We start from the raw sequence: 12,681 nt of genomic DNA on the forward strand, positions 1-12,681 counted from the left end.
AATGGCAGTCAGTCAGTCACTTGTTCAAAATTGGGTTCCGTGTTTTACCATAATAACGTGACCACTGATATCTTCACTTATATGTTTCCATGTACTAAATATGTCAGTATAATGTGTGTATTATGTGATGATACATCCTTTTTTTTAATTAACATGAAATCAAGTCACTCTGCACTTTCATTTAGAAACTCTTTTTTCCCCCCCCTTTTTTTTGTCCTTTCACACTCAAAAGTAAATTTTGGTCACTGATGTTACTGGTGGTGGAATTAAAGGGATAATTCCCCCCAAAAAGCATTTATTTGCCTTCAAATTGTTCCAAATCTCTATTAGTTTCTTTCTTCTGTTATTATATTTGGAAGAATGTTGGTAACCGGTACGGCACCTATTGACTTCCATAGTATTTATTTTTTTTTTGTCAACGGCTACTGTCAACTTTCATTTTTTGGTGAACTATCCCTTTAAATATATTATTTTTATTATATTAACTGGAATATTTCCATTAACCAGTAACACCAGAGGTAGCACCATATGAGTCATTCTGTCAACTCAAATCTTTGATTTTGGTAATATTTTTCCTATAGACAAACATAAATAAGCCAAAATATTAAATGTCGCAGGTGTATATTTGCTGAGTAATCCACTATTTTGTAGTGGGGGGTCAAAATGACGATTTTCACCTGAGATAGTGGGGTTAAAATGACTTTAAAATGATGGCAGCATCATTTTATTTTTGCACAGAGATTGGTAGGCATATTAGTTAAATCGGTTAACTTTAGCAATCTTTGTTTTATTAAATGCCAAAGGTGACAGTTCTAATAAATGGCAAAAAACACTGCCGCAAGTTTGCATGCCTCTGTAATGCCTTTAAATCTTGCGTATTTCTATAAGCTCATTTGCATATTTACATTTGTTCATTTAGCAGAAGCTTTTATCCAAAGCGACTTACAAATGAGAGCAATAGAAGCAATTAAACTTACAGTCAGACAACAAACGTACGTGCTGTGACCCTTCTCAGATCAATTTAACATTTTTTTTTTGTTTATGAGAAAAGAATAGAAAAGAGAAAGAGTTAGTCTTACAGTATCAAGTGCTGTCGACTCAGTAGCTCTGGGTTAGTTAGGCAGACCATTCCACCAACAGGGAACAATAAAGGTCTGAGAAAGAGATTTTGTGCCTCTTTGAGATGGTACCACAAGATGACATTTGCTGGCAGAGCACAAGTTTCTGGATTGCACATAAGTCTGAAGTAGTGAGTTTAGGTAAGAGGGAGCAGTGCCAGTGGTTGTTCTGTTGGTGAACGTCAGTGATATAATTATTTAACACACCTGTGTGAGTGCCATAAATATTATTTTTCTAAAGTTTTCATGCCTGTAACTCTAAAAGTATTAAAGATATCTTATACCCTTCTAGATTCTCATTCTTAATAGACCTTTCTATTGAAATCTTCTATTTTAGCAGAAGCAGCTCCATGCAACTTCAAATTGTTGAATTGTTCCCATTTTCAATGGTCCATTTTAAGGCCCTTTATTGTTCATTCTCAAATGATGTCAATGCAGTAACATATAGTTGAAGCAACTCTTGCTGTTAAAATGGACAAAAATACCATCTTCCAAATATCCCTAAAACTGATTCAAATGTAGATTCTTATAAATAAACTTTTGAGACCAGGTTAATCAACCATTTTTAGTACATTTTTCTCAGAGTTATGTTTAATGCAATTCTTTTGATAATCTTTAAACAATAAATGTATCTTGTTTCCCTCTATTTATTCTTCAGTCATTCCACTTTAAATGCAATAAGTATCAGCTGTGTGTGCACTAGGGGTGGTTAATCTGTCTGATTTCCCGATTCGATTCGATTACGATTATTGAAGTCCCGATTCGATTACAGTCGATTTTCGATTATTAACGATTCTCGATTACCGATTATTGATTTTCCATTTCACAACAGTAAACGAAAATACACTAGATCAACATATGATTATATTAGCAGCAGCAACATTTTGGTATTAATTGCACTTTTTATTTGTTTGATATTCATTGAAAATATAATGATGGTTAGTGGGGACATGCAAACATGCTTGTTATCTACTACTTAGGCAACTCATTATCTTTACATTTATTAACTTTACATTTTTTTTCAAAAGCAATTTTGTTGCATTATAATGCAAATGCATCTGGTTCTATTAATTGACAGCATTAAAATGTATTTTGTGATTTCCTTCAATTGAAAATATTTGAAGCAAGTTTGGGGGACTTGAAGGGCACCCGATTCAGAGAATCACCTAGAAATTCAATAGAACAGCATTTATCTGAAATAGAAAGCTTTTGTAACATTAAACAATACCGTTCAAATGTTTGGAGTCGGTAAGAATTTTTATTAAATTTTTTGGGCAAAAGAAAAAAGAAATCTATACTTTTATTCATCAAGGATAAATTAAGTTGATCAAAAGTTAAAGTACAAGACATTTATAATGTTACAAATCGATTATCTGAATCTTTTGTGTGTGACTATAAATAATTTGCTTTAAAAGTACAAATTAATGACCCATAAAGAATTAATGCACTATATATTTTATTAACATTACAAAGAACGACCAGGAAAATAAATGTGTGCTTGAACTAGCATACTTGTAGTAAATAAATAATATAACGACTGGTGCAGCCGAGTGTTTTTCCTCCTCTGGCTGGAAAGGTGTCATATGGCTTATCATATTTGTCGTGTTTCCGTCGTTGGTTTTATTCCACAAAGCGTACAACTAGTGCGGCTCTTGTCCAGCTCCTTTCCCCCTTCATCTTCAGAAGCCAAAATATTTCCACACGTCAGCTTTTAACCTAACAAGGAAAGTGTTTGGATCTCGCGTTCCCTCGGGTCTCTGTTAAGTGCACGCCACAGACGGTCCCGCCACTGCACTTCCGCGCTTCAGAGTTCCGTCTTTCGCGTTCCGTCAATATTACGTTATTATAAATACATATCAAAAAAAAAAAATTTGAAATCGATTTTTTGACATTTGTGAATCGATTCAGGATCGTCCACGTCCGCATCGCGATGCATCGAGAATCGATTTTTTTCCCCACCCCTAGTGTGCACAGTGAACCACATTTGGTTGTCAGTCAATGAAATTTAGGGCCTTGAAAAAGAAGATTTCCAAAAAAGTTCTTAAAGAATCTAAAAGGCTATAGGTGTTCTATGCAATTTTAAAACACAATATATATTTCTAGTTTCAACGTAGTTGTTCTTCAGATATTCCTCTTTAAAAGAAGAAAAATATCAGCTGTATGCATTGCAAAGTGGCCCACATTTTGTTTCCCACTTTTTTTCTAGTTTGCTGTTGTAAATTAGGTGGTAGTTTAGCTCTTTGCTGAGGTTATCACAAATTGCACTCTGCTTTGTTGTCAAAAATCAATATGCACCTGGAGGGTATCAGAGGAATTGAGCAGAATTCTGAAACACCAGCCTGCTCACTGAATTGCGACGTCTGTTGCACCTTTGTTTGTTATTGAAATGAGAATAACAGCATCTCAGTGTTGTATCTTGTTCTAAAATCTAAAATCATTTAATTTCTTATAGTGTGCAGAGCACATGTTTTCATTCACTGTTGTAACCTTTTTACGAAAGCCAATTTTCCCATATCTTCCCATTTTGTGCAAAATGCAAGCTGTGGTCGAAAAAACTAAATCACTTTACCAGTCATTTCTGTTATGAATTAAAGGGTTAGTTCACACAAAAATGAAAATGATGTCATTAACGACTCACCCTCATGTCGTTCAAGCCCGTAAAACCTCCATTTAGTCCGAGAGCTTTCTGTCCCTCCATTGAATATGTACAGTATACTGTCCTTGTCCAGAAAGGAAATAAAAACATCATCAAAGTAGTCCATATGACTTCAGTGGGTTAGTTAGAATGTTTTGAAGCATCAAAAATATATTTTGGTCCAAAAATAACAAAAACTGTGACTTTATTAAACAGTATTGTCTTCAGTATTCCGTACATTTTCAATGGAGGGACAGAAAGCTCTCGAACTAAATATCTTAAACTGTGTTCCGAAGATGGTCTTATGGGCTTGGGATGACATGAGGGTGAGTCAGTAATGACATTTTGGGTGAAGTAACCCTTTAATGTTTTATACTTTCCTCCTCATTTATTTTCCAGCTTTTGTCTACTTTGCGAAAACAAGCGACAATTGCTTGTTCAGCAGTTTTCTAAATGGCTATTCTTGCCTCAACAAACATGTTTTCCCATGTCTGCAAGTTCAATTTGTCTCAAACCAAAAACAGATATATCAAGAGAGAGTTAGAATCTAAATGAACTGGCTGGCTTTCAAAAGTCGAGCTGTAAATCTATATATGTAAATGTGAAACTGCAGAGGGAATGATTTTGAGGTTCTTAAATCATTTCATAATGAGAGTCCTGTCTCTCTTTGTGATCTTAAATCAGGAATGATGTAGTCCTGCTAATGCCATTGACTCCCTTGAGTGTTTCATTTTCCATAAACTGGGTTTTACCCCTTTGATCTGAAGTTTAAGGTTTGAACAGAACAGCAGTAGGTATGAGGTTTTTCTTGTATGGCTTTCTCTGAATTTGCATTAAGATATTAATGTCTATGATATGAATTGATATTAAGAGTCTATTTTGTTGTTGTTGTTTTTGGCTAATGGACAAAATGCTCCAAACAAATAAATAAACAAACCGGGGCCACATTCATCTATTGCTAATAGTATATTGCCCTATTTTCCAGTGCAATTTAAAATTATCCCAGAAGTTTGCATTACTTTTTAATATTGTTGCAGCCAAGATACTTCAGTGTAAAACACTGTAACTATTCATTTTCAGGCACCAATTATTTGTACACCTAGTTCATTATTCTCTGTTAAAACAAACTATAGATGGCTCATGGCTATAGATTGAGTAGGACAGTAAACAAACAAATGTGAATGTACTAGGCAAATTAAATTTCATTTTGGGAAATTAAATTAGCCTAAAATCTTAAATCATTTAATCATAAAAGGCAAACAAATCTTTATTTTCATGGATTAAGAAATAGCAGCCGAGTCAGTACATTTTCGTGACTCCAACAACAAGTGTATAAATATATTTTTAAGATGTTAGATACTTGCATACATGCATACATACAGTATATATATATATATATATATATATATACACATATACACACACAGACATGCAGTGGGGAGAACAAGTATTTGATACACTGCCGATTTGCAAACAAAGGTTTCTGTACCAAATAATAAGGTCTGCTTTTCTGGTGTATCAAATGTCATGCAATAAAATGCAAATTATTTATTTAAAAATCATACAATGTGATTTTTTTGGATTTTTGTTTTAGATTCTGTCACTCACAGAGTACCTATGATAAAAATTACAGACTTCTACATCCTTTGTAAGTGGGAAAACCTCAAAATCAGCAGTGTATCAAATACTTCTCCCCACCATAATAAATATACATGAAAATCTGTTATTAAAATATCAGTCGATATTTAAAATAGGGAATTAATATTTATTTTTAATCAACAAAATTTTAAATGTTTTTTTTTTTTTGCTTGCAAAGAATTCATGTTTATTCAAGAAGGGTGCATTAAATTAATAAAAGGTGACAGTCAAGACACATGTTATTATATTACATAATACATACATTATGTTATGTTACATACTTTCTATTTAGCAAAGGATAGGAAAAAGTTTTTTTTTCCTGCAAAAATATTTAGCAGCAAAACTGTTTTCAACATAGGTATAACAATAAGAAATGTTTCTTAAAGGGATTGTTAATTTTTGGTATATGTTTTAACTTACCACAAGGGCATCCAAGATGTCTTTGTTTCCGCAGTATTTTCAATTTTGATTTTTAGGTCAAACCGTTCTTCTCTGTCAGTCATATAATGCAGGTCGATGGTCACCACCTCAAAGAGCATGCACAGAGAACTTCAAATTAAACATGATTAATTGACTCATAAATGTAAGTACACATTGATGCCCTAAGTAAGACACTCTGTTTATGTCAGAACAGTATTTATATCGTTTTACTTCTTGTAACCACAGCCACGTCCAAGTGATCTGAGAGCGCAAGTGCCGGAAATCAACACAATTTTAAATGTTTTTGCTTGCAAGGAATTAATATTTTTATTCAAGAAGGGTGCATTAAATTAATCAAAAGTGACCGTAATCTCCTTAGCACCAAATCAGCATGTGTTCATGTGACACTGAAGACTGGAGACTGGACTGAATGATGCTGAAAATCCAGCTTTGTCATAAAGGGAATAAATTACATTTTAATATACACAATAGAAAACCAACGGCTAGTTGAAATTATAATAATTTTTTCGCAATATTACTGTTTTTACTGTAATTTTGGTGAAATACATGTAGCCTTGGTGAGCATTAGAGACGGATGTCAAAAAATATTTCTGGCGTTTCTTATTTTCTTAATAGTAATGATTCAAACAAAATATGTTTTTTCCCCCTGAAAATATCAAATGTTATTCTCAAGCCATTTAATCTAATTTAGAAAGCTGATGAGTGCTTCAAAGCAGGAAATACAAAGTTTGACAGACAATGCCTGCAGTCCATACTTTTTTCTTTTCTTTCATGTATTTTATATCCCCATCACGTCAACAGTGCTTTAAAATGGAAAGGAAATTTCATGCATGTTTATTCAAAACAGTCAGGCACACTGTTATTTTCAGCACCAAGTAAAAACACACCACCCTAAACCTCCCCCCATCCCCCAAAAACGTAAATTGGTGCCAAACACAATATTCCAAATAAATTGCTTCAATTCAACTCAGAATTGTTGATGTCCTCTTTTGCTTCTGAATATGTTAAGATGCTTGGACCTCCTGCCAAGAAGTATGGGTTTACCAGCAGCCCAACCGTCCCTGACTGCCTCTTAAATTGATTCAACATGCTTTTTAAAACAGCAAAAACAGAGATCAGCATGACATTAAGGGCAATGTGTGATTGGCATTTTAAAGAAAACACAAAGTAGTTTTTAATGCAATGTATTCCCACAACTGGTGATTGCTGAGCCTATATCTGCTGGTTCTGCTCTCCTTAGCCATGTGTATTCTGAGATCCAAGACGTTTCAGTGCTTGTGAAATTCTCTCGTGGTTGGCTCCTTCAGTTGTGAGGATTAACTTGGTATTAAAACCAATGGCGCGTTCCAACCAGTGGCTAAGGTGTGTTTATTTCACCTCTGTCCTCATCTCCCTTGCATTTATGAATTTATAAATAGTGAGGTTAACCTGGAAACAGATCGCTGTGAATAATTAAGATATCTAGTTTTCACCTGGGTTGAACAGTTACATAATGGGTCAAGTTCTACTGTTATATTTGTATTTGGGTGGGTGTGCTTTGGTCTGGCGAATGGCGTCAAACACGTAGTGGCTTTTATTCTATTTAGTTTATATCAGATTATAGGGTGTGTTTTTTTTATGAGTCATGCTTCCCCATGTGCATACATCTCAGGCCATTTCCACCACTCAACTAATTGATTGAATCATGTAATTGAATTTAGACTTGAATGGAAAAAACAGGTATTACCCTTTCGCCCTTTGCGTCAGACACTAAAACTGTGTGTTTTGGTGGCTGCCGTCCAATCTTCTCCATCGACCCTTTCTGATGTAGACCCATAGAGCGCTAGCTAACTGTAATGCATCAGCAGAGTGCAGGGAATTGTTGAAGGCAGCCAAGCACAGAAGCTCCTCGAGTGCATGCCGCACATGTGCTTTTATCCCTTATCTTTGAAGGTCCTGAGGTTTCATAGCACTTCGTCTCGTGAGTGTCTTCACACACAGCATCTCGAGATAAGGCCACTGTGCACTCCTGGGAGAGCTTTTATGGATCATGGAGCTTTTGTGTGACTCACTTTTCAACCTCTGGACATGTATTGATTTTTTTGTGTGTGTGTGTTTAATTTTTAATGAATAAAGGAGACCTCTATAATTACCTTTCCCAACAGGCAAAGGGGACGGACAGACGAGTGGCAGACCAGACAAATAGACAATATGTCTAAGATATCTAAAGCGGCCAAGGCAGTGAAAAAGTTGGATACTGGAGGCGTCATCAGAGCGATTGTAAGGTCTGGACAAGCAGCTCCTGGGCCTCCCCTGGGCCCCATCCTGGGACAGGTAAGCTTTTAGACCTCTCGTTTTCAGCATCGATTTCATTTTCTCTTCATTATTTTATTCTTTATTGTGTTTATGGCCTTTGTAATGACTGTAATGCAGTTATTCTCAACCCGGGGCTCAGACTCAGTATAGAGCACCTCAGCAAGGGGACTAAACAACCATAAAAATGAGAAAAATATAAATTTACAAAATATTTATTTTTTAATTCACCCCCTCAAAAACAGGTTTTTTTCTTTGAGCAACCATGGTTGTCACTGTCTGGAAAACCTGGACTATATGTGGTAGCCTAATTATAAAAGCATGATTTCTAGACCTGGAATAATATTTTGAATAATGCTGGTAATCAAACAGTTGACGGCAGCCAATAATTTCCATAGCATGGCAGTCAATGGCTACCGTCAACTGTTTGGTTACCAACATTCTTCTTCTGTGTTAAAGGGACACTTCACCCATTTGCATTAAGCTTTGTATCTTTAGAAACCCAGACATATTTTTGAGAGGTCATGGGAGATGGGAGAAGTAAGTATTTAAGTGTTCCACATCCTGCTTTTTATGACGCAAAATGGCAATTTTTACGTCATAAAAAGCAGGAAGTCCTATTTCTTTGTATAAGGGTTGAGACTACAAACACTAGCTCATCATTTATCTGGAGTGTGGGACCCACTCACGCCACAGGCCTATTACAGATCTGTGGGTGGGACTTCACTTGCAGATATTGGAATCAATATCAGCCATCTTGTTTGGAAGCTAAGCTAACAAGCGCTGTGGAGATAGGAAGTTAAGACAATGACGGAAGAAACTAAACATGATATTGAAGAAGAGGATTTTGAAATTCTGCTGCTCGAATCCAATGTTCGTGGCTATCTTTATGAGCCGCAGTATAGTGAAGAGCAGCTGAGGCTGATGGAGGAACAGGAGGCGGCTGCCTGTCGTGTCGCGGTCCAGGAGCCCGGACGGGCTCAAACTGGGCGGACTGCTGCAGAGAATTTCAACAATGGTAATTTCTCCTGGACGAAATCTCTGAATCAGACGAGCACACAGACGTTTGTGTTGTGATGTGAACCATCCTAGTGTTGCACCGCATATTTTCTGACTGAACATCCCGATATCATGCAATAATCCTCGCGCTGTGCTGTCACACCCCTCGACCTTGTCCTGCTTGCTACAGCCAACTAACTAGAAATTTTGTGTGAAATGAATTTCAAACTCTGGTGGCAGCTAGCCTTGTAGATGGAAGAGTGATTTCCCTGATGTTTGTGCTGTTCTGGATTAGTGGGAGTGGCTTGTGGAGCTGTGCAATGTGATGCTTTGTAGGAGTTGTCTTGCATACAAATGCACCCTAAAGTTATTATTTTTCTTTTCTCAGTCATGAGGGCACCAATTTAAAAATTATTTTTCATTTAGACTACATATATGACCCACTTTCACTAAAGATTAATGTTGAAATGGGTGAAATGTTCCTTTTAACAGATGAAAGAAACTCCAACAGGTTTGTAACACCTGAAGGTTCAATAGATCACAGAAGTTTGCTTTTATCTGATCTATCCCTTTAATTTTTTATCAATGAATGAATGAATGAATGAACCCCTTTATTGTCATTGCCTGTAAGTACAATGAAATTATAGAGCCACTCTGATAGGTGCATCATAAAACACATACAATGTATAAAACATATCACACAACATATTAATTTAAAACCTAATTTACCCACATTCCTTCTAAGGGGCAATAAATATTCAAATAACAAGTACTGAGTAACTGAGTACGATAAGTTTCATTCACGTGTTTTACAACATAAAATACACCATAAATATTGTGTTTTTAAAGCAGTCTGCAGTTTTTTCTCTTTTTCGCCATCTCTGTTCGAAATCTGTAATTGCAGATATAGATTGCAAAATAATTCATATTTACCATGATAGCAAAACACAAAAAAAGCCACAACAAAGGAAACTCTGTAACTGTGTGAATTAAGCGAACAAGTGTGCCACTTTTACACGATTGAACTATTGAAATGTCTTACCTGTCCAACAGAAAAAAGACGTCTCTGCATCTGTTTTGAACCCCTTCAAATCACAGAGTTCAAAAGCCCTGCCGATGTTTATCCTTGTTTTCACGTGGCCCGGTCCCAGTCTCTTTTTTTCTCTGCTCACTCCGAAGTTTGAATTCTTTTGGGTTTTGCAACTGGTGTATCCCCAGTTGTCACTGGTGATTGAAGTTTGAACCTTTCTGAATCCGCCATAAGTTTAATTATTTAAAGTGCTGTGAGAAAAGGCTATACATTTCCACCCCCAACATCCTCACACACTATATATAGCTTATACTAGCCGAGACTCCTTCTTAATGTGTACAGATGTGACGTAATGACACAAAGACATGCTCGAATTTCCCATCAATACCACTGGAATCAAAATCATTATTACAAGCTAACAGTTTTGAATCGAGCAAAGGCAAGCAGATAGTTTTGAACACTGGCTGGTTATGTTTTTTTTTTAAATTATTATTATTTTGGATAATTTTTAACTCAAAAAATGGCGGACTGGAGTTTTAAAAGATGGTTACTGAAAAAGTTGTCAAAGTTTAATGGTAGTGATGCTGAAGTCGTGTGACTGTGGTCTAGTTCATTTATAGTTTCGCTTTTTATTCCTGGCAAATGTATTTAAGCTTTGAAATTCATAAAAGTTGTTCATTGGTGAAGATTATCATGAGGAAGAAATCATGTATGAATCGTAAACTATCGCAGGTTACAGAGGTCATTTTCTGCAATAATCCAAAAGCCAATGGAAAAATCTTATTGTGTTTTTGTTGAGGGAACAAAGGCGATGCCAACTTCCGGGATGGCCTATAAAAAAATCACAGCTTCCACAGCTTTGGCCATTTCAAGTTGTCGTCTTCTGCGGAGTTGAATCTAAAGACTGAAAATCACGGAGATCTGATGTTTCTCTAAATGTTTTGTGTTTTTCTCCACCACATAGGGACTGTCATTTAGTCAAAAGTTCATACAGGCTTACCATCTCTTCTCATATGTAAAGCACATTCATAACTAACAAGCTAATTACAGCTGTAATGATGTCATTACAGTCCCTTGCCCATCATGATGATAATAAATGAGACATTGCAATGAGCCAGTGCAAGTCAACCTGGCCTCCAGAGTGATCTTGCCTTGTGAAGAAAGCTGTTATGAACTAAATATGAGGTGTAATGAGCATCAGTCAAGCAAAGCAGCACCATATGTCCGTGAAACACGCACAGTCGTGTGTTTGTGCATGTGTCTACACGTGCTCTTGTCAGCTCTGTTTGAGCTCTGCCATCTTCGGCTCTGCTTTTATGTGTATTAAACCGCAAATAAATTTCAGCCAGTAGGCCTTCAGCTTACAGCTCTGGCCCTTTAATCTTCCCACTTTCTCCCTTCTTGGTTTTTTCTCTTGTCTGCCTAACCATCCCTGACAGGGTAAGCGCATAGAGGTAGGCTGCCTGTCGGCCGGGGGGCAAATTTAAACAAACGAGAGAAATAAAAGAGAGTTCTGGAGGAGAGGGGGGAAACTGACAGCTTCTGTGGAGGAGAGTAATTACAGTCCAGGGAGAAATTAACTCAGCCGGATGGAGGAGAGAAACAGGGACGGAATAAAAGAGGGGTATGCAAGACAATAGTTCAAGTTTTTACATCGAGATCAAGCATACCAACACTGTGAGAGAAATGGGTGAATTTGTGAAACACGTCCACATCACATTTCAGTCCATAATAAAAAGGAAATCTTTATATTTATGTACCATGCGATATTTTGCATTAATACATTATTTTCATTACAATTAGAGGAATAGTTCATGGGAAAATGATTAACTCTTTATTCCTGTCCATCCATTCATCCGATTTACATTTCAAATAAATGCTGTTCTTTTGAACTTTCTATTAATCAAAGAATCCTGAAAAAGTATACACTCACCTAAAGGATTATTAGGAACACCATACTAATACTGTGTTTGACCCCCTTTCGCCTTCAGAACTGCCTTAATTCTATATGGCATTGATTCAACAAGGTGTTGAAAGCATTCTTTAGAAATGTTTGCCCATATTGATAGGATAGCATCTTGCAGTTGATGGAGATTTGTGGGATGTAGATCCAGGGTACGAAGCTCCTGTTCCACCACATCCCAAAGATGCTCTATTGGGTTGAGATCTGGTGACTGTGGGGGCCATTTTAATACAGTGAACTCATTGTCATGTTCAAGAAAACCAATTTGAAATGATTCAAGCTTTGTGACATGGTGCATTATCCTGCTGGAAGTAGCCATCAAATGATGGGTTCAATGGTGGCCATAAAGGGATGGACATGGTCAGAAACAATGCTCAGGTAGGCCGTGGCATTTAAACGATGCCTGATTGGCACTAATGGGACCTTAATTGTGCCAAAAAAACACCCCCCTCTCCATTACACCAGCACCAGCCTGCACAGTGGTTACAAGGTATGATGCATCCATGTTCTCATTCTGTTTACGCCAAATTTTTCCTCTACCATATGAATGTCTCAACAAAAATCA

General features: G+C 36.5%; 1 protein-coding gene across 1 annotated transcript in view; it reads left to right on the forward strand.

Annotated features, from left to right (window-relative positions):
* mrpl11 (mitochondrial ribosomal protein L11) overlaps window positions 1-12,681 on the forward strand; it is a 36,471-nt gene that overhangs the window by 330 nt on the left and 23,460 nt on the right. Inside the window, exon 2 of the mRNA XM_039665662.2 lies at window positions 7,977-8,145. Within this exon, the coding sequence (XP_039521596.1) occupies window positions 8,023-8,145 (123 nt within the window). The 5' untranslated portion in view covers window positions 7,977-8,022. The remainder of the gene's footprint in view (window positions 1-7,976; window positions 8,146-12,681) is intronic.

This window comes from Pimephales promelas, chromosome 9 (assembly GCF_988280905.1).
Source record: "Pimephales promelas chromosome 9, fPimPro1.hap1.1, whole genome shotgun sequence".
In the NCBI taxonomy this organism is placed as follows: domain Eukaryota; kingdom Metazoa; phylum Chordata; class Actinopteri; order Cypriniformes; family Leuciscidae; genus Pimephales; species Pimephales promelas.